At 44.1% G+C, this 22205-nt stretch overlaps 1 protein-coding gene across 3 annotated transcripts in view; it reads left to right on the top strand.

Moving 5' to 3' along the window:
* Nucleotides 1–22205, top strand: part of meis2a (Meis homeobox 2a) — a 78310-nt gene that overhangs the window by 30562 nt on the left and 25543 nt on the right. For all 3 annotated transcript variants that reach the window (XM_062439855.1, XM_062439854.1, XM_062439856.1), the window contains one exon: nucleotides 2215–2357. In XM_062439855.1, the coding sequence (XP_062295839.1) occupies nucleotides 2215–2357 (143 nt within the window). The remainder of the gene's footprint in view (nucleotides 1–2214; nucleotides 2358–22205) is intronic.

Genomic DNA, 22205 nt, shown 5'->3' with positions numbered 1-22205 from the left:
GAGTCTGGTTTCACCCTTGCGGGCTAGGGCAGGAGGCAGCAAGCATGCTGGGTAATGAAGTGACAGGTCAGTCTGTAAATACGCACGGGTCGCTCTGGCCCTGGCCAGGGGGGAGGCTATCGCATTGCAGTGAAAATGGAAACGTCAATAAAATTAATCTGCCAGCCTTTTGGCCACTGTGTGGTTCCATTGGATGAGCCTGACTGCTCACAGCAGGAGAGGGATTTGGAGACTTGCTCGAAAATCAACACAAAACCTAGCGGCACACAAACAAACAAGCTGTGCATCAACATTATTCAGCAAAGCTCAAAAGCAGAAAAACAAGAGGAGGGTGGTTAAAATTCACAGCTCACTAGTTTTGTTGTTATTGAAGTTAGGAAGCAAACTGGGGGAGTTAGACTTGACTTCCGTCTGGGTCACATTTCTCAGGAAGCCCCTCGCAGCCAGGGTAGGGCTATGGCCAGACCAAAGTTTATTGTTTTAGGCTTTCCTGAACAAGGATTCGTACTTAGCCTGGGATTTATGGCATTTGCCACTAATGAATGCCTATTCTACAATTACAACACCCCTAGTCTGTGTCCCCATTCCCATATGTCCTTCAGAGGGGCTGTTGCTTCTTTAACTTCACACAGGGAGCGTAAAGTCGGCACTTCTCTGTTTTCCCCTTTCGTGTGGCTCTGCACTAATGATGTGGAAGGAAAACACTGTGCACAGACAGAAAAGATAGACAGAGAGAAGAAAAAGAGAGGGAAAACAAGGGAGAGAAAAAAGAAAAAGAAAATGAGGAAAGTAGTTAGAAGTGAGGGCCCCTGCTGTCCTTGTATTCTTCATTTATTTTGCATTTGATTACGCTACCAGTCGGATCCTTTTTCTTTCCCCCTTTTTAATGTTATTAGTTCAAATATTTATGCGAGATTAGGGCTTGTATAGGTGGTTGTGATTGATGCCTCCCCAAAAACAGGAGGACATGTGAGTCTGGATTTTGAGAATGTCAGGGTCCTTCTCTGCCTTAGTGGAGGAGTTTTTCAGATACATAATTTAGATGCCCTCAAGGAAGGCTTTCAAGGCATTTGTGCCTGGGGGCAAGAAAAAAATAACTATGACTGTTAAAAGTAAATCATTTTTGCTAATGCACAATTAATGCCAGGAAGGAGGAACAAGAAAAGGGCAAGGGACAAAGCTGGAAACTTCAATTTAAAGGAGAAATCGTGCCTGGGTATGTGCATGTTTTCCCCTTGAAATCAAACACTGACGGACATTAATTCAGGCGAAGCTGCCACTGGCCTGTCATGCTAATCTTGTGGCAGAATGGGGAGGTGCTGCTGTGAGGGAAGGGAGTGTGAGAGGAGGACTAGGAGAGTCAGGGGTTGGGTTGGGGGAGGCATATGAGTCCATTATGTGCATCGAAGTGCAACAATGAACCACCCCAAATCACATCCTTACTTCAATACGCATGCTTCTCAACTAGATGCCCTGAATTATCATGAGAGTTTTGTGTGTATGTGAGTGAGTGAGTGAGTTAGTTTGTGTGTGTGTGTGTGTGTGTGTGTGTGTGTGTGTGTGTGTGTGTGTGTGTGTGTGTGTGTGTGTGTGTGTGTGTACTGTACAAGTCTGCATAACTCGTTCTTGTCCCCTTTGGCTCTCTTCAAAAGATGAAAAAAATGCTCTACATATGTCAAGCATGCAAATCTAATTGAGTTAATGACATGAGTCCAAGACTCTACTGTACTTGAAGACTCCTTGTACTTCATTGTCATCTTGCTTCATTTTTTCTCTCCTTCTCTTCCTACTGTAGAACTGGAATGAGGAACCTTGTGTTTCAGTGTCCAACCATAACATTAGAGTCATTAACCCCCATTCCCCTCTCCTGTGCTCTGGGGTATTGAACAACTCTGCTAGGCCTCTGTGTAAACCCCTCACTCTCTGTACAGGCCTTCGTCTAAGACCGTCTAAATCCCCTTACCTCCATATCTTCACTACACAACACAGACTTTGCTCTGGCAGTTTATTAGGCCTCAGTGCAGTGCTTTTGAATTCTGTCTTAGGTATCTGTAGTATTTGTCAGATTATCCATCTTTCATAAGCCTTAAACTCAGCTTTGACAGTCTATACAGTCTGTTTGTGCTTTGAGTAGGATTTTTTTTATATTGTACTCTGAGTCAGTGGTGTGGTCTGGGATGTTATTTAACCCTGGCTTTGGTTTCTGTCCAGGAGATGGCTTAGACAACAGCGTTGCATCGCCTGGCACAGGGGATGATGATGATCCAGACAAGGATAAGAAGAGGCAGAAAAAGCGTGGCATTTTCCCCAAGGTGGCCACTAACATCATGAGGGCATGGCTGTTCCAGCATCTCACGGTAAGCACAGCCGTAACGTTTTGGAAATACGCATGAATGATATGAATGTTTGAAAACAACACGGGTGGAAACACACACACACACACACACACACACACAAACACACACACACCTGTCACATAGTCGTCACTGAGGGAGATGAGTAACGGCAGCGCTGTGATGCTCACCTGTCAGCCACCTGTCAGAGGGACAGAGTGACCAGGTCAATCTAATCAGTTTGGACTGTTTACCCTGCTCAGCACACTCTGAGTAATAGAGAGATGGCCAAACAATCTATGACATTTACTCCAATATGAGATGCGCTGTTTGTTTGGCCTGGAGAAGAATGTTTTTCTGGGGCTGAATAAGAGGAGTGCTAGTTACTGGAGAATGATTGTGTGTGTAAAGGTGTAAAGTTTTGGACAGTGTGCACCGATTTTTGAAACCACATTTTCAAATTTGTGATATTTAGACATGTTTGAGATGGTGAATGATAATATCTTATTATTTCATTCACAAGATGCCACATGGTTTTGAGTAAATATTCAAATGCCACAGTAATTCAAAATAATGGAACATTATTCATTAGTCAGCTGTTTTCTTATGTGTCAGTCTTTCTGTCTGTCTATTTGTGTTTATCAAGTATAAAGTGATCGACCACATGTCCCCCCCACCCTCGCTAATGTCAGGACATTATCAGAACATCAGGCTGTATTGATTTTGCTACACAGGTCAGATTTCAGGAGGAGGTGGCCACACCAGGACACATAAGCTGCTCTCTGAGCACGTGACTCCCAGAGATGGAGAGACAATGTAGCGGGAACAGAGTAGTAAAAGAAGAAAGAGAGAAAGTAGAGGAGACTAAGTTTAGAGCTTCAGTCTAATGGATCATCCACACATTTAAGAGGGTCGGATGCCCCCTGTGCACCCTGCACCCCGAGCCCCCCGGCCCACCCTCCCCCACCAATGCCCACTCCCTACCCAAAGCCCTCAGACCCTGATTACCTAACCAAAAGCCCAAGTAATGAGTGGCCAGCAAATACGGACTAATTGAAAGGGCTGTAAATCCATTACATATTGGTCAGGGATAATCAGGAGTGCTTTAATCACTTTTATCTATTCAGGAGCAGTGAAGCTGCAACAGCAAAGCCCTGAGCCTCACAGGCCTTAGCGGCTCCACCACGCCAGTCTGCATGCTTATTATTCTCATCATTATCAAAATGACTTCACAGCTGTTCACAGCTCCATCGCTCCCTGACTGGAGACCTCTCACCAAACAGCAGACTATGCTTCACTCAGAGATTGAGGACAGAAGGAAGGCCAAACTTCTTTTTTTTTAAAGATATTTTTTCTTCTTGTTTGTGTATAAAGGGGACAAACAAGAAACTCTAAATATTTTATTGAAGTGTAATTTATTGTATGTTCATATATGCATGCACAAAACACATAAACACACCTCGTGAGTTTAGATTTGATTTGGCATCTTTCCTGGTGAAAGCCTCACACAGCTTCAACATTCCCTTCCTGCAAAAGATGCAGATAGAAGGACAGAATGATGTATACCGAGCTTTTGGAAGAGTATCTGACAATTTTCTTTAGAATTGTTTTAAAATTCAATTGAAAGAGTGGAAAGGAGAGGAGGGGGGAAAGCCCGATGTTAGTCACAGGCACAGTTTTCAGAGAGCTGGTTAATTCAGACAGAGCAGAGCTTTCAATGCCCTCTTTTTCTCTGTCCCGCTCTCCTTTATCACATCCCCTGCTTGTAGATGTTCTCTCCAATCTTTATTTGTTTCTTTTGTGTAAAGCCCTGGCCAGTCTTGTACAAATAATAATCCCTCCCTTTTAACCTGCCTTCATTTCTCTACTGAGGAAGAGGACTAATTGAATTATCCCCCTTCTCTTCTCACCATCCAATTCTCCCACCCATAAACTCTCTCTCTCTCTCTCTCTCTCTCTCTCTCTCTCTCTCTCTCTCTCTCTCTCTCTCTCTCTCTCTCTCTCTCTCTCTCTCTCTCTCTCTCTCTCCCTCTTTCTCTCATACACACATGTACACACACACACACACACACACACACACACACACACACACACACACACACACACACACACAAACACACAAACACACACACAGCCATTAGCCTTTCTCCTTCCTTTTGATTTGTTAAGCAAATGTATTTGTCATTGCTGGATGCGTTTGTGCAAGGGTGAATTCTTGGGGACTTTGGCCCCTGAATGGCCTATAGCAGCATTCTGTCATTCACGCATTCATTAACTGAGGGGTGAGGAGTGAAAGGAGCGGCCTTGTATTTTCTCAAACCGCAGGGCCAGCATGAATCTCCTCTTCCATGAGCCACAGGGGTCTCTCTACATATGTTCTCAACATCCAGCCATTGTCACATCTTCTGAAAAGCTCAAAAGGACAGGACCCCCTTCACACACAGAAAAACAACACAGGCCAATAGTAACAACTGTTGGCTTTTGGATTCAAAATTGCCCTCTCCCCTCCCACTCTCCCTCGCTTTACTCTGACCTCACACTCTCTTGGGAGAAATCATAAGATTGTTTTCTTCATGACATTGACATATAGAAAGTAGTCTCATATTTACCATCGATCCTACCATGCCAAAGTATGAAACTGCAGCCAATATTCCAGCTGAGGGGAAAATTAGATTTCACAAAATATGCAAAGATTCCACAGATACTCTGTGAAGAAGCTGTGATAACTCTGACCTCTTATGTTGAGCCCATATGCACATGCAGTAGAGAGCACGTGTGCTGGCAACCTTAAATGCTCCATATTTAATTGGCAAACGGCTGGACAGATCAGCTGGTGTTAGCTGGCAGAAGAGGGTCAGACCGTCTCTCCACTCCCTCCTTCTATCCTCCCTCCCACTCTTTCTCTCTCTAATACCCCCCCTCCTCCCTCCCCATGAGTTTCTGGATGTCTTCCAGCCACATTAGGGGAAGGGAAATCCCAGACTGTTGGTGTAAGCTTTTCAATACTACAGGGAGATTATGTTATCAGAAAGGTAAACTTCACTGTTAGGGGTAAAATGTTCTACTGCACTTCAAAAGCCTGGACTACAGAATTCAGGAGAGTAAGAGAGAGTTATGTAAAAGGTTAGGTATATACAGGGAATGTAAGATAGAAGAGGAGAAATGATGAGAGGGGGGGCAGACAGAGACGTAAAGAGGCATTAATGGAAGTTTTTTCTTATTGTTGCAAAAGGTGATGCCCTTTTGTTTGGCAAAAGAAAACTCTAAAATCTACAATTAGCCCCTCTGCGCCCCTGGCCTTCCTTCCCTCTCACTCTCTGTTAGCCCCCTGCTAGCCCTTACTCACCCCTGTAAAGACAAGGGTCGGCCTTGCAATGAAAACAGGAAGCACTCAGATACAAAGATACCACTCTAGGCCCTGGCCTTGTCTTTTGACTAGTGTAAACCCTCAAACACCTATGAAAATAAATAGGGGACCTCAGGAGAAAACCAGGCCAGTTGATAGTACGTGCACGTGGGCATGTGTGAGCTAGGAGGAGGGAGGGAATAAGTGAGAGAGGGACATTGGTCAGTCAGATGAGTAGGTAGCCCTCTCAAGCATCAAGCGTCTCAGGTTTTGTGCTAGGCCACCCTTTGGCCTGGGTGTTTGGGGAAATGCTGTTAAGCTGCTAAGCCAGGTGTATTGGTCCCCTGGGCTCCCTGAAAGGGAAATGATACATCCCTTGGTCATTTGGAAAGTCCTTGGAACTGTGAGCATTTGAACAGTGTGTCCAGATTTGAAATACTTTTGTATGGTATTTGAATATTGTATTGTTACTAGTACAGCATATAATCTGTTTTTTATCTACCTAGTGTTAAACCAGTGTCTATCGACTCATTAACTGTTCTGAGACTAAATTTATAAAATTAGAAGTGTTTTCTTGTATACTGGGAAGAACACTTAAAGCAGAGCTCAAAAAGATGCCAACGGGGCCACTTTAACCAAAGTGAGGACACGTCACACTTTGAGGAGATGAGTGCATTGTGCTGCAAACATCATTAGATACACTAGTGACAGTGGCTACCCACCACCCCCCACCCCCGCTTCACTCCCAATCCCAGCCCAACATAGCATTAGTCTCCATGACAACAGGGTGTCATCGTCAGGTCGAGCCCTCCTATGGGAGCTGCTCTCTCGACCGCCCTTTATAGACGCACATAAAAGAGCCAGCTAGGGTCATTCACAAGACATGGGCACAGGCAAGGCCAAACCCTGGCAACGGATGTTTGTCCCATACGATAAACAAGTGTACAAGTCCATCCCTCGAAAAGAGAGGGCATGTTGTTTGAGTAGACTAAACAGTCAGCCCTGTTGTATTCCCCAGTTTTGTTTAAGCTCCTCTAGTCCTTCTAATCCGTGTGTGTTGTTCCAGTACAAGCAGCATTTAACTGGTGGAGACACACATCTGCAAACAGTTTGAAATACCCAAGCCCTTCCTCCTTTTACATTCAACTGCTAAAAGCTGTCCATTCCATATTTCCTGCTGCCTACTTTATCTTTCCAACATACTGTACACAGCACAATACGTTTTTATTTGGTTCAAACTTCACTAATTACATAATTAATTTGTTTGGATTTTAGTTGCACTTGTGTAACCAAAAAAACAAATAAAAACAAAACAACTTTTTAAAGCCAGAAATGTTTATAAAGTAATAACTTTTGGCTGCTTTTCAGTAATGCATTTGGAAATCTGTTTACTTTTCACCTCTGTAGGTTGTTGTGTGAGTTTGGATGTAGAGAGGCTGCAGACAAAGGAGAAGTAGGGAGTAGGTTTAGGGGTGAGGAGGGGGTAAAGAGGGGGCTCCTAAGGGTCACAGAGGTGGAAGCCTGGAGAAGGCCCACACACTAATCTGTCATGTGCTTGTTTGCCTCAGAGCCCAAAAGTCAGCTCTCCAGTCACCCATAGCAACCCAGGCGACAGTTTGGTTCACTGCCGCCGCCCAAATGAGTGACTATTGGTGGGAGATGCAGGAAAATGAGTCATCACATTGCTTTTGTGTGTGTGTTTACAAAACAGACATTAGTGACAACATGACAGGAGAGTTTGGTGATGTTTAGCACAGGAGTCATTGAAAGTCTTTGATAATGACTGGGGGGGGGGGGGGGGGTTGAGGTTTGATGCCTAGCTATTGTCTAGTCACTGTGTTCTAATGTTGGCTGCTCAGCGACCCTGGAAAACAGAGACATAAGCCACCTCAGTCTGCCATCTGTTCTACCCCAGCTTGGTTATCACAGAGGGGCAACCACACCATGGACAGACCTTGCGGAGAATGACACTGACACACAGACACTCAAGAAATTCACACATTTCACACGAGAATCTCACCTTCCTTGTCAGAGCTCATTAAAAAATGTACCATTACATGTCTAACAAGATGCTTTTAATAGAAGGAGAGGGCAGAAACCAGGATGAAAGTTTAGAAGGGGGATCCAGTGACTTCCCATTTTCACAGGCTGTATAATTATATAACAGGCCACATTAAGTTTACTATCTTATTGCAGAGAGGCTTTGCAACAATTTGCAAGTTTAGTGTGTCACAGCTCTGTGACTGACAAAAGCCTTGTTTACAGGGTGCTTTGCATAGTTGGTTGGCATTTGAATATAATAAGCTTGAATTTGTTTCATGCTCCGACATCAGACCTTTACACTTTGCCCCCTAATCCAGATCTGTCGTAGTTCCACTTCAAAGCCAACTAAGTCCACGTGGAATCCACTGACATATAGAGCATGACATATTAACCTTACATACACTATGGGGTGCTTGTGAAAATAGCTTTTCATTCCCATAAGATTGCTTATCTTCAAGATGAGCACCATGTTCTTGTAGATGTGGAAATGCATGTGGTACCAGCACCACTCCTAACCCCTCTACCTCACATTTCCTCTGTTTTCTCTCTTCCCTGTTAATTTTCATTCTTTCTGTTTGCATCTTAATGCAGGTTGTTTAATGAAGTAGCAGAAATGAATGCTTTCGCGAAAGGACTGTTTACGACACACTCCCAGTGCATGAAAGTGATTAAGCTCCAGCGTTTGCAAAAAAGAAATAAAAGATATATGATATATCCTCTAGTGAGACTACAATAAAGGAGAAAACTGAGGAGGGCGGTGTTCCCTGAACTGTGGTGCAATATGCATTTCTTTAAATTAGGTTTTACAGCCGGGGTGTCCTCACGGAATACCAGGAGCACAGCGTGAGTTTGACCGGCCCCTGCAGAGGTGACTGCACATGCCCTGACCGCAGCAGAATACAAACAGAGCTAGGTCTGTGGAGGGCAGTCAGATTTATAAACTCACAGCTCTGAACAGTGAGAGACTCCTCCAAGAACACACATGCACACAGCTGAAGAGAGTTCTTTAAGGCCCTACGCTCCACTGAGAATAGGGCCCAGCCAGGGAACATTTCCCTGCCTTTAGCACAGCGGTGCAATCCACTGCTGCTATAGTCATAACACTGATCCATTGGCTAAGACCTGACTCTATGGGAAATAGGAATCAAATGACGTCATCTACACTAACGGACCCTGCGAGGCAGTCTGTGATAGCATATATGCCCCTGGTGGAAAGCCAGGGTTATTAAGATGGTGGTAACTGATTCTGTGCCGTTTTCCCTTTTCTACACTTTTGGGGTTATCTTACTCATAACAAAATGTATAAGAGGATTTTGGTTTCACATCTTAGAGCGAGTTTCCTTAAATTACCCCTTACCCTTCCAGGGGTACCGCCCTGCAGGCTAGACTCATCCCCCTATGGCTGATTGCGGGGTTATGGCAAGAGCTGCTAGAACAGTGGCTGCTGCATGCTGGGGACCATGGAGGCCAATGAGATTTTGCTGCAGGTCTCTATGCTGCCCCAGTATCACTTTGATATTCATCTCACACCAAGTGAGGAAAATGCAAAAGGGGGGAAGGAGCAGCACCATCGTGGAAACAGCACACCAGGCTAAAGAAGTGAGGGAGACAAGAGGAAAGGGTTGAGGGATGGAGGCATTGAGTAGAAATCAAAAACAGACCTTGTGTTTCACTGTTTGGTTTGTCATGGGACAAAGACTATAAATCCCACTCCTGCCATTTCGTGTGATTTTTCTCCCCTCCCTGCCTACTCCTCCCAAATGCACACTTTGGTTTTGCCCAGCGCTCAGTCCAGGGGCAAGCAGTGGGATTCCTGCACAGTGGGGTCCTTATAACTGGGAGCCATGTCTCTTGTTCTCACCTCTTCCCCCCACTTCCTCACCTTTTCATTTTTTTCCCCTCCACTGATATCCACTCTCTTTCCCTCTCTGAACATATGGACTGGTTTTTAAGAGAGATCCCAGTCCACATCAAAGACTGAGGCTGAGCGGGTCAATTTGTTGCTCCTTTCCCCAACTCTTCCCCCTCCACTAACCTCAGTGGACCCTCCCTGCACCACAACCATTTACCCAGAATGCTCTATTGCTCAAGCAGTTCTGCCTAGCATATACACTATATTGAGCCATGTGTTATTAGTGTCTGTGTCTGCTCTCCACATAGTGGACCTAATTCACTTCAGAGCTCTGAATTTCTCACACCCCCTTAACATGTAAGGCCATACAGATGAGTGTGTATGATAGACAGCAACCTCTGTATCAAAGAGTAGCTGTACCGCACACTGATAAGAAAAAAGCAGATGGATAGAGGAGGAAGAGAACCAAAGAAAGAAAAAAAATCTAATAAAAAATAAATTTATAAATCCAAATCTAAGCAGAACAGGCCTTGGCTCCAGATGTGAATCTCTCTGAATATTGATCATGGGGAAAGCTAGTCCCCATATCCCCAGGGCTGCAGCGACTCGCACACAAAGCACCTCTCTAAAGCCCATAAACCAGCTTGTACAATTATTTAGATAAAGAGGGCAACAACAGCAGTGTATGCCTCCCAACCCAGAACCTCCTCTTTGGCTCACATCCTCACTACTACTACTCCTGCTCCTCCTTTTCCTCTTTCTCATCTAGCATGAAGATGAAGAAATGAAAAATGGGGGAAAATGTGTAATTAGCCACACATTTCTGAATCCTCCTTAATGTTCATTACTGAAACCAGGGGCAATTACAAGTTCAAAGGGGTTTAGGGCACCCGCAGCCCGCATAATCAGCCACAAATTAAGCACTGCTCATTTGTCACAGCACAGCACGCACACTTGTGTGTACACACAGAAATACACATGCGTGCATACTGTCAGGATCGAGTCATAAACAGGCTGACAGGCATCAATTTCCACACAGGCACAAATCTCAGCTACCCCAAGGCACTGAGTTAGGTCCCCAATCCTCTTATGCTCTGATGCTTTGTTTTTACTAGACAACGACAAACACCAGTGACGCCTTCACCTTAGCTTCCTCGACATTATACAATATCCTGCTTGCATTCATCCTCTTATAGGTGTCCTGTTTGCACTTACAATCCTCTCCGCCACCTGTCCTATCCTGTCTTCATTTTACAGCTTTTTTTAAAACCTCTATCTTCCTCTGTGTCTATCTCTTCCCACCTGGCTGTGTCTCTGCAACATGTGACAGTGTGTGTTTCACGTTTGTCCCCGGTGGTGTATCTCGGTTACCTCTGGGGCCGGGTCACAATGGCTAATCCTGTCTTCAGGTGGATGTTTAGCACACTGAGAGGAGAGCTTGCAGAACCGGAGGTGAGCTCCTGTTACAGGACTGCCTGACCAGGGGTCACCTCAGAAACTGTCAGAATACACACACACACACATACACACATACACACATACACACAAACACACGGAAATATGCACACATATCCTGGCAGATATACAAGCATACACACAATCATAAATACAACCTAGTATACACATCTACCAAAGTTTTCACACACAAACACTGTCACTCAAACACATTGAGCCTGCTTATCTATCCCAGGTGGCTCAGCCTTCATCTCTCTCCTCCCTTGTTCGTCTTTATCTGTCTACTGTACTACTTCTCATCTAGTCTTTCTCTGCCTTCTCTCATTCCCAGATCAGTCAGACTCTTGTTCACATTAGGATTCCCTGATATGATCTCCATGAAGGCTTGCTCTAGTGGCCATGCGTTGCCTGTCCTGCCCTGCACCCTCATTGTTTAAGCTGCTCTCACAAGGGGACACAGTCAGGTCTCCAGTGAATTGAAGGGAGCCTTTTCATGTGTGACTCTGCCTCAGCAGAGTGGGAGAGAGAACTCATTTTTCACTGGGGGAACGACATCCATCTCAGCAGCCAAACGCTGGTTGTTTCATTAAGTTGCCCATCCAGGCAGACAGATGCGTTCACCACACACAGCCATGTTTGCCTATGAAAGAGCGTGTATTAACCCACAATCCTTTGGGGGAGATTAATAGGCTACCAGCCCCTTTCCATTGATTATCTTCATGCCATTTTCACTTTTTCCTTGGCTAGATATTAAAAACTAATGAAGCCTATTGAAAACGGGAACCGCAAGGCTCTTCACGGATCATTTTAGGTTATTTGGACTCAAACAGAGAGGGATCTCTTTAAGGCACAGTTTGAGTCGAATTAAGAAAATAAATGTGGAGTGAAGTGTTGAAGAAACAGTAGGAAAAAAGAGGAGAGAGAGCGCGACTTTAAAAAGGTGTGTGTTTAAGAAAAGACAACTCTACCCTGACACATGGAGCAGAGACACGGCAGATGTTAGCAATTCACGAGCATAGCAAAGCATTCCTTGTGTTGGAACCACGTCCTAATTGCCATAATGGAGGTGGTAAGCGCTGACAGTAATGGAGTCGTGGGGATCCATCCCCAGCAACCTGAATTAGGGGCCACTTGGTAGATCTACTTCAAGATGGCCAGTGTTATTTTGTCAAGATACCCTTGTTTTCACTGTTCTGCAAACTTTTAAAATGTTTCTTTGTTTGACAGAGTGTAGAATCTTCTCAACCTTGCCATGGTGTTGAAAGTAGGGGATTCAGGGATTGTGGTTGGCATAAGGTGCAGTGTGAAGGGACAAGGTGATGTGTGGATGAGGGTGTGTGAGATAGATGAGTCAGAGAGACCTGGGCGGCGAGCGAGCAAAGAGTTAAAAGGAACCATGTGATTGGCTCACCTCTGCACCAGGCCTGGTGAAAGGCGGCGGGGTGCTGTCGGGGAAAATGACTTCCTGAGACATTACCATCAATCACCAGACAGGTCAGGCCCCCCAATCCCTCCATCAGGATGGAGAGGAGAAGAGAGGGGGATGGGGATTGAGGATTAGACTTGAGGGGACGAAAACAGAAGGGAAGGTTTGGTTAAGATTTGTTGGGAAACAGACTATTAACAATCTCTTTCGATCACTGTCTGACTGTTTTATGTGTTTCTCTTCCTCTGCCTGTCTATCTCTCCATGTCTTTCTCTCTTTCTATTTTCTGGTCCACCATAAAACAGCTACCCAGGCATTCAGGAACGGCCCCTGCTGGTCAGAGTCCTCTCCTCAGCTCAATTGCATCATTAATTATTCCACATTCAGTGGGCTAGGAGCAAATCTAAAGAGAGGAAGAGAAATGGAGAGGGAGCAAGAGTTAGATGGGGAGATGGGGGACAGCTGTGTAACACCCCCAGTTGGTCTTGCTCTAACTCTCTTTTTCTCTCCGCCTCTTTCTCTTTCTGTAAATGACGGATGGGAGGGGAGGGGCTTGGGTTACCTCAGTGAGTGGTTGTGTTACATTCCTGAGAAGGGAAGGGGTAGGGGGGTAGTTCAACGAGTTGTTGAAAAGAACACAGACGCTTGTCAACAGTCTCCGAGCCAGGGAGCCATCTTGCCTTGCTTTAGGCCCGGAGGTCAATGACCCTCTGTTGCACCCAGATAGAGAAAGGTAGCGTTAAACAGAAAGAGAGAGAGAGTACACCACCAAAAGCTACAACAAATCCACCATATGGTACGTGTCACTGCTTGTTTGTAGCAGAGGTCAGTCAAAAGCCTAAAAACCTCAAAATCCTTCTCTTTCTCTCATCACCCATAAAACACTGTATGTGAGCAGTGGCTGAGTGACTGTGGATTAGCTTCCTCCAAAGCATAAGTGGGGTAGAAGGTAGAGGAAAGGCAGACTGGGAAAACGGCAAGCGCTAGCAGTCATGGCAAAATGGCCCATTAGATTTAAGGAGTAAAAGTTCATCAGCTTTATTAATGGGAAGGTATATAAATGAAGTATGAATTACCTGACTTTTATGGAGTAGCGAGAGTGAAACTGGAGTGTCTTATGATATAATGTTTTAGTGAGCTGTTCTGAGCGCTCTGATGAGCAGGCTGCGGAGAGGAGGAGGGAAAGAGTGGAGAGAGAGAGAGAGAGACTGAAGTGTGCTGGGGTCCCCTGAGTCCAGCGGCTGGAAGGTTGCCTGATTGTCACTAACATGCGTAGCTGATCGGGTTAGCTTGGAGACAAGGATGTTTGTAGCTTCCAGGCTTATTCTTTGCGTGTCATTAAATAGCATCGTAAAAATTGCCAGTCTGAAAAAAAAAAAAGGTCAGCCTCATTTCTGCATGCATGCAAACACAGTCGAATATGCCAGGAGTTGCACATGCACAAGCATGTTTATAAGCATGCATGCATGGAGACATACAGTATATGCATGTACATAGATGCAAGCTAGCACACATGCAAGCACACGGACACACACACGCCAGTGCACAGACAGACACAGACACACACACACACACACACACACAAACACACATGCTCCCCACCATCCTGTAATAAGCGGTAAGCTGAGCTAGCTGATGGTCATCCTCCCATGGGGCTGCTGGGTGGCTGCCAACTTCCTGCCTGCTTTGTCAGTGGATAAAGCCCCTAACAAACGAGAGGGCTGTAGCTAGGCAGGCCAGCCAGGTCAAAGGTCACCTCGGCCCCCGGGCAGGATTGAGCCTAAGAGCACTACAAGGAGAGAGAGGGAGAGGATGGAAGAATGCACTTAAAGATTGGCTGCTATTAACCAGGCCTAAAAGCTATATTTATTTCTCTTCTCTTTCTCTTTCTCTTTCTCTTTCTCTTTCTCTTTCTCTTTCTCTTTCTCTTTCTCTTTCTCTTTCTCTTTCGCTTCTCTTCTCTTCTCTTCTCTTCTCTTCTCTTCTCTTCTCTTCTCTTCTCTTCTCTTCTCTTCTCTTCTCTTCTCTTCTCTTCTCTTGGCGGCACGTCATAAAGGCATTTTAACTCCACTCATATGTCGACTCTCCTTTGAGGAACATTAAGAAAGTGAAAGATCCTGAGGGCATTTGTCAGTCCACACAGCCTCATGCAGACAGCCGCCCCTGGGTGTTGAGCAATGGCAGGAGATATCTCGTTGACTCATACACCCCAAGATGAAAGGAGGGCTTGGAAGACGTGCATTTCTGAAAGGCAAAAATGGTATTCAGTAAAAGAGAACAGACACAACAGGTAGGGACGGGGTGGTGACTGATCAGGGCTTGGCTGGCTTTGTTCCATGGAAGTACTTGTGATCTCAGATGAATGCACCTATGGTTACCATCAGCTATGCTCCTCTGTCTTGCTGACCGGGACAAGATCTGAAATGTCTGTCTGTCATGGGGCTAAGAGCTTCTCTCATGAGCACATGATAGAAAAAAGAACAGGGGAGAAGAGAGGAGAAAAAATCTTTCTTTCCACTCCAGCTGTCCATTCAGAGGGAGAGAAAATTTGACATGGTTGACTTGAACACATTTAGCATCATTAGCAAACAGGAAGTGTCCCCTGCAGCTGTTTTTTGGCGGGGGCGGGGGTGTTCCTGCCTGCACTGTAATGGACAAATGTTACCCACCATGTTTTCCTTTGATTTTTGACCTGAAAACAAAAATTGACATTACAAATGTCCTATGATATCTTCAAAATTGGCTTGACATTCCATAGCTGGCCCCAGGGGTTTCTTGTTTGTCCTCTGTAAGTGGTTGTGCTCTTGTTGTTGTGTCCCGAGGCTCGCTATTAGAATGTACTGGCCTTTCTCTCGAGAATGTGGACTCTTAAAGGGACAGAAGGAGAGAGAGGGAGAGAGCTAAAAGAGGTCCTGGTTGTGTATTTGAATTTATGCTCATTAAGTTAATGCACAATGAAAGGGAGACCCGTCAAGTGGAAACTCTCAGAAGCTTCTATTTGAAGAGTGAACAAACCCCCTTTTTCTCTTGCTCTGTCTGTCTATCTCTCCACACATTAATCTGTTTCTATTTCAATTGAAGATCAGCCCCACTTTACTTTGACTTAGGAAGTTAAACAAAGTCTAAAGAACACAATAGAGAAAGAGGATAAACTTAAAGAGACCCTGTATGTTAATATTAAGTCCTTTTCCCAACAGACTTTATCAACAGGCTCTAGGTTGTAAGTGCTTGGCAGTGGTCTCCTGTGTTTTCCTAGCATTTCTCTAGTGGATAAGAGTCACTGTGCCTGGATATTGTTTTATAATCCAGAACTGTTTCATATAGTACATAGTATCTAATTAAAAAGTATCTATTTAGCAAGGATGCCACATTTGTCATGAGAAATGCAAACACAGACATAAATGTTTTTTATCCATTGCAGATTACATTTCAAAGAACTAAGAATGATTATGAAAACCATTTCTGTGTAAAAAGTAGCTTTTTTGTATTTCTTCTTCTTCTTTTTTGTATTTTCTTAGGCCAAGCCTACCTCGTAGCCTGTTGGCCTGTTTAGAAAATCATTGCTTTTTTACAATGTGTACATACGTCATTAAACAGTGCTGATGTTTATTCAGAGGCTTAGTTCGTTCACTAGGGTGTAGCTATAGCATGTGCTCCCAATGACTTTATGACTGGCAACAGTGACAAGTGGTGTGGATATGAGGTTGTCCCATGCAGGCAAAGTGGGTGGGTCTTCTGCTTTGACAGGCCCAACAGGCCTCTAATGATCTGATTATAGGTCCTAAAAGTTCCGCGCAAATGCAAGCCAACAATCAACATCATAGGAGTATATTGAATTAGAAAAGAATTGCGGTTCATTTTTATTATTTATTTATTATTTTAAAAAATCTAGCATAGGCTTAAAATGAGAACTAAATGAAATTTAATAGGAACAAAACTCTTTATTGGAGGATGCTTATTTGGCCCTGCAATAAGATATTTTAAAGAGTTCTTGAGACCAAGTAGTGAGCGTGGCTGTGTGTTGACATCAGGCGAACTGGAGAGCAGAGCAGAACAGAGCTGGGTGCCCCTGAGCAGGCAGTTACCACAACAAAGCCAACAGACTGGTCTGAAAAACCAGGCCAAATTCCTGCCCTCTAGGACCTGGCTTAAAGCTTGAACGGAAACTTTGAAAGAGGGGGATGAGATGAGAGGAAAGGAGAGGAGAAGAGAAGAGAAGAGGTGGAGTGAAGAGGATACAAGACGAGGCCAGACGGGTTAGCGTGTAGCAAGAAAGGAATAGCTGCTGGGGCCTGTGGAGTATGGCAGGAGAAGGAGAGATCGACGGAAACGAGTAGAGGCTGTGAGAGGAGACCAGGCCCCCTCTGTAAGGATGGAAGGATCATATACCTCCTACTGAAAGCAGAGGGGCAGCAATGTGGTGGAAAAAGAAGCCATGAACTCGATCTGATGATTAAATAGGCTCATCTCTATAGCTGCAGGCCACAAAACAAGACCAGGTCCACATCCACAATATGGCACACACACAGTTTGTGAATAACTGTTGGCAAACTCCAATAGATCTATGGGTTGAGCTCAGTTGTTCCTTGTTTTGGAGTGTTATGCGTATTTTTACATAATGAATACAGTTTTTCCAGTTTCTTTATTGGATAAAAGTGATATCTTATAATTTCATTATGCATGATACAATTTGAAAATGTTACCCTAAAACAACTCTTTCTTTTCCTTGGTCGATCTGTTAAGTCTGGAGGTGCATTGGGATTGTGTGGGAGTGATTGCTATTTAGCCTCACGGAGCTTGGTACAATCAGATGCCTATATCTTACATATCCTCCAGGGCTCCTTCCTCACCCTCTCCCTCTATTCATTCCTCCCTCCCTCCTTCTGACTCCCCTTACCCACTTTACTGTTACTGTAGCTTGGCAGGCGAGCAGGGCAGTTATGCCGTAGAGCTTCTCTACAACCTTGCACCATCTCCAGTGAACATAAATTAATGGTGTAGAGCAAACAGGCTGCTGGCTGAGGTCCAGGAGCTGGCTTCAGGAGCCCAGCCAGCGATTGTTGTGGGGGGCCGTGGCAGCAACAGCAGTAGTAGTACTGATGCACTGCCAACCAACCAGCCAGCCAGCCACCCAGCCAGTCAGAGAGGCAGACAGACAGACTGGGGGCCCTTTTGCTCTATAATAGATGCCCCAGGCCTCGCCAGTCCGCCTTGTATTTGCAATCATCACTTTTTTACTGTCAGAGGGCAGTCCGCTGAGAGCGCTTATACTCATTGTGGAAGCTCTGGAGTCTGGAGTGAGAAAGACAAAAGTGTATGTTATGAATGCATCGTGATCGTGTGAGGTGTAGATATGAGCATACTTTCAATTGCTGTTATCAAAGGTTAGCATGCAGTGCGTGCAGTTTGTAGGCTGGCATCATGTGAGTTCTGTTTATAAGTTGGCATACTGTATCTGTGTGTGTGTGTGTGTGTGTGTGTGTATGTGTGTGTGTGTGTGTGTGTGTGTGTGTGTGTGTGTGTGTGTGTGTGTGTGTTTGTGTGTGTGTGTGAGGGAGAAAGAGAGGGAGGGAGAGCAGCAGGGTTAAGTCATTGAGTCATGTGGCATTCTTGCCTGCTTTCAGACTGTTGTCAGGAAGCAGTGTAGTTCCCAGTAAAATAAAACAAACACCCAAAAAACCTTCTACTCCCTCCCACTTCCACTCACCCAAAACACACAAAGAGAGGCAGTGAGAGAAAGAGATGGATGTAAAGTTGAGTCTAAAGAAAAAAAAAAGAGATGTATATGAAGATGGTAATGGAAAAAGAACAACGTGTACTTTACGCAACAGTAGTTACCACACACATACACAAAAGAGCTCCAGCTTACTATATTTGCAATCCTTAGTTTGTGCTCAGATAACTGATGAGATTAATCAAATTGATCTTTGAAATCACAAGCCGGTTTACTTGTATTGCTTGTATTTTAATTCATGATTATTTCTAACTTGGTGCAAATATTTTTGCAGTTTATTTTCATACATTTTGGAAAATTGTATTCATTGTCATGGAAATATGGGGCTCTACTTTTTTTTTAAATTGACAATTGCCAGTCTCTCTGATGTTTATAGGCAGAATTAATTAACTGTACTCTTCGATTTAAACCAAAAAACTGTCAGAAAACTGCTGCTAAAAAGCCAGATATTGCACTGTGCATAGTAAACAATCATGATGGATTCAAAAATTCCAACTGCATTCATTTGTCATATCTGTTTGATCTCACAGTAACGCTGATATGCATTCAATCTCATTGTCATTTGTCACTGAAGCCAATTGTAACATTATTAACAATGGCAACTTGATATTTAAAATGTGCCAATCTTACCCCAGGCTCAATGCAGAATCCATATTAAAATGTCATTCCTATATTTGATTGCATTTATTTCTGACAGTGAATATTACCATCATCCTCCAGTCACTTTGATTAAAAACAAATAAGATTCCAATCAATGTGAGGAAGGCATATATGAAAGGAAATACAGGGATACAATAATGCTGTTAAACTAGACACAAACTCAAAATAAAGCCCATCAAATGCTGACAACACATAAAGGCATTACAATGAAAAAAAAAATCATCATATAGAATTATACCTGTTTAGCATTTGATCTTTGTATTTAACACTTTAAATGGATAAGATTGTTATGTTATAAGAACATATATATGCAGATAACCATATCCAAGAGACAAAATAAGTTGGGTTAAATCACACCAATCATCATCAACAAATCCTTTGTGTTGCCATGGTGCTGGGGTTAACAGCCAATGGCTTGCGATTTCCTGGGAGTCATTAGCATGGAATAGGTTTGCAAGCCACTGCAACCTTGTGACCTAGCTCTATAACTCATGTCACACACTGATGATGTCATTCATCAATGGGGTCCACCAGCGGCTCGGGCAAGGGGCTACAGGTTCAGTGGATGAAGAGGAAGAGGCAGAGTGGGAAAAAGTGGTGGGGGTTGAATAGAACGGCCGGCATAATGATCACACTGTGGGATTTGACAACGGCAGCAAATATGTGTCAGGAGAGTATGAATTTGATATATAGAAAGCGAGATGTTGAGTAGAGTAGATAGAAGTCACTGCGGGCAAAAGGTGTGGTGTGATGTAAGAGTGGTCCGACAGTACAGTAGATGTGGTTATGGTGAAATGCCAAGCTGGGCTCAGGTGGGGCTTAAGGACCGTACACAGTGGATGATGGAGCTACCTCGGCTTGTAATGTTCAGCAACCACAGGAGCCATTACATCCAGCACTATCAGAGAGCACAGAGCACATCACACCCTGTAATTTAGCCAGCAGTCTGTCACACACACACACACACACACACACACACACACACACACACACACACACACACACACACACACACACACACACACACACACACACACACACACACAGCTCGATTCTCAGTGACTGACAGAATGTGATCCACCTGCACCTGTGTTTATGTGTTTGTGTTGATGTTCGTCTGTGCATTTTCAGGTCAGATTGTGGAAATGAGACACGTGCACATCAGGATAGTGCACTCTTGTGCCATTAACAGGCTTAAGCATAATTAACAGAACTGTTTCGATCGAAAAGCAGCGCTGCCCAGACAACAAATTGAAGCTGCTCATTTCTGGCTCTAATTATTTATAGACTGGCTATTTTACGTTTTGCGGTCAATCCTCTTTTAAGGATATCGGCCTTGGTGTTTGTAACTGAACATATTGAGCCGCTGCAAACCTAGTGGGGAGATTATCAATACCAGCTTTGATCTTTCTGTGTGTTTGTGTTTCATCCATTAAATAACCATGTCATACTGTCTCCTGAGGGTAAAGAAGGACATCACCAGGAAGAAACACATTAGAACAGATTTAGCACTTTGACTTTGTATATTTTGTTTAATATTTATTCACCCACTCATGTCATGTGTATGCTTTTCATATCAGAGTTTGTTTGTGCTCATTGGGTGATTTACTGACTTTTTTTTTTTTTTACTGAGGCAATTAACGTTAAGAGGTTACTCAGAGGTCTAAATAGTCGTTCTCCAATTTCACGGCTGCTGCAGCCTTGTAACCGCTAGGCCCACCATGCCGGCGTACTCCTCATGGCCGCCTGTGTGTGTGTGTGTGAACATGGTGTGTGCCACCACACACTATTTTCTGGTGCTGAGATTTCAGAGCTTCATGCTTTAAGGAAAGCTGCTGCAACGTAAAGTGTGGGTGGCCTGCAGTCACAGCCATAAAAAGTGTGTGTGTGTGTGTGTCGGGGGGGGGTGGTTAACAGAAAGGCGAGAAAAAGAGTTGAGGACAGATGAAAAATAATTAGGGAAGGTTATATTCATTCTGTATATGTTTATATGTGTGTGTTTGTGTTTGTGCTTCTCTGTGTGCGTGACTCACTGTGCATGTGTACAAGTGCATGCAAGTCTTGGGGTTGTAGGGGGAAGAGCTAGTCTGACACAGGGAAGGAAGGAGTGGGTGACTGAGCGAGGGCTAGGAGGGGCATGAGCCGAACGAAATAGGATTTTTTTTTTTGTGTCGTGTCTGTGGTCAGAGTAGCCTAAATCTCCTTACTCAGGGGTTTTGTGTGCGAGGGGGGCTTTAACGTCCCCACTCTCCTTGATGAGACATCTTTCTTGTTTGTTCAAACCATTCATTACGTGGTGTCTGCTGGACGAGCTGTGCCCCTGGCCGGTGTATTTATCACCGAGCTAGACCGCGCTCTGGCTGACAGTAGGCAATTGATGACCGGGTCTAGGCCTGAGAGGCTGAGGAAGCCTTAATACAATGTAAATGACCCACTCCCATTTCCAATCTAGGCTGCTCCTCTCCCCACAACTCCACACCACATCATCTTTAGGCATATCTCTATTTGTGTGTTTGTCTCTGCATGTGTGTATATGTTTGTGTTGTGTGTGTATATATAAAGAAGTGGGAGGAAGTATGTGTAGCCTATTGTTATATTTGCCAGCATGTTTTGATCGTGACCGAGGTCACAGCTAATGTAAAATCGCTAAGGAAGCCCAGGAGTGGAAAGGGGGAGGGAAAGAGGCTGCACTCTTATTATATGTTGTTCAAAACAGTCAAACACAAACACACACACACAGGGATGTAGACACGTATATCTGTTTTTTGGGCATATTATGTGCATACTGTGTATGCTCTTGTGCGTGTTTACACACACGCGCACACGGTTACTCATAGAAATTGCTCTGTCTTCCCTAGCCAAGGAAATGTCAACACCTGGCAATCAAAAAATGTATTTCCATGCAAGCATTATCATCTTTCCTTTGTTAATGATTTTAGCATATTAAAAAGGACTACGTACACAAGTACAAATCAGATTAATCCCTCTGTACAGCCGGGATTCATTATTTGTCCAATCTCAGTCTTGTTTGTTATTAATTGAGCACATTCCTCAAACCATTTTTTCATCTCTCCTTTAATTAAAATAGACTACATTTAGACAGGCAGGACTACCTGAGAGGAGAAATTCTCCTCTCTGCTGATATGAAACCACACTTACATCAATTATTTCAGCAGTAAATGAGAAAATTGTTCTTAAGCAACTGTTATCATTTCAAGTTAAAATTGAATTCAATTAAGACAAGCCAGGCAGACATTACTAGCTGTATAAAATGTACTCTCTCAGTGAGTGCAGAGGAGCGAAAAGCACTGAAAAAGGCTATAAGACTAAGTTGTGAGGGCTAAAGGTGTTTTCCT

Source organism: Scomber scombrus, chromosome 19 (assembly GCF_963691925.1).
Source record: "Scomber scombrus chromosome 19, fScoSco1.1, whole genome shotgun sequence".
In the NCBI taxonomy this organism is placed as follows: Eukaryota; Metazoa; Chordata; class Actinopteri; order Scombriformes; family Scombridae; genus Scomber; species Scomber scombrus.
The sequence above is the reverse complement of the archived record's forward strand: the minus strand, read 5'-3'. Positions and strand labels throughout refer to the sequence as shown.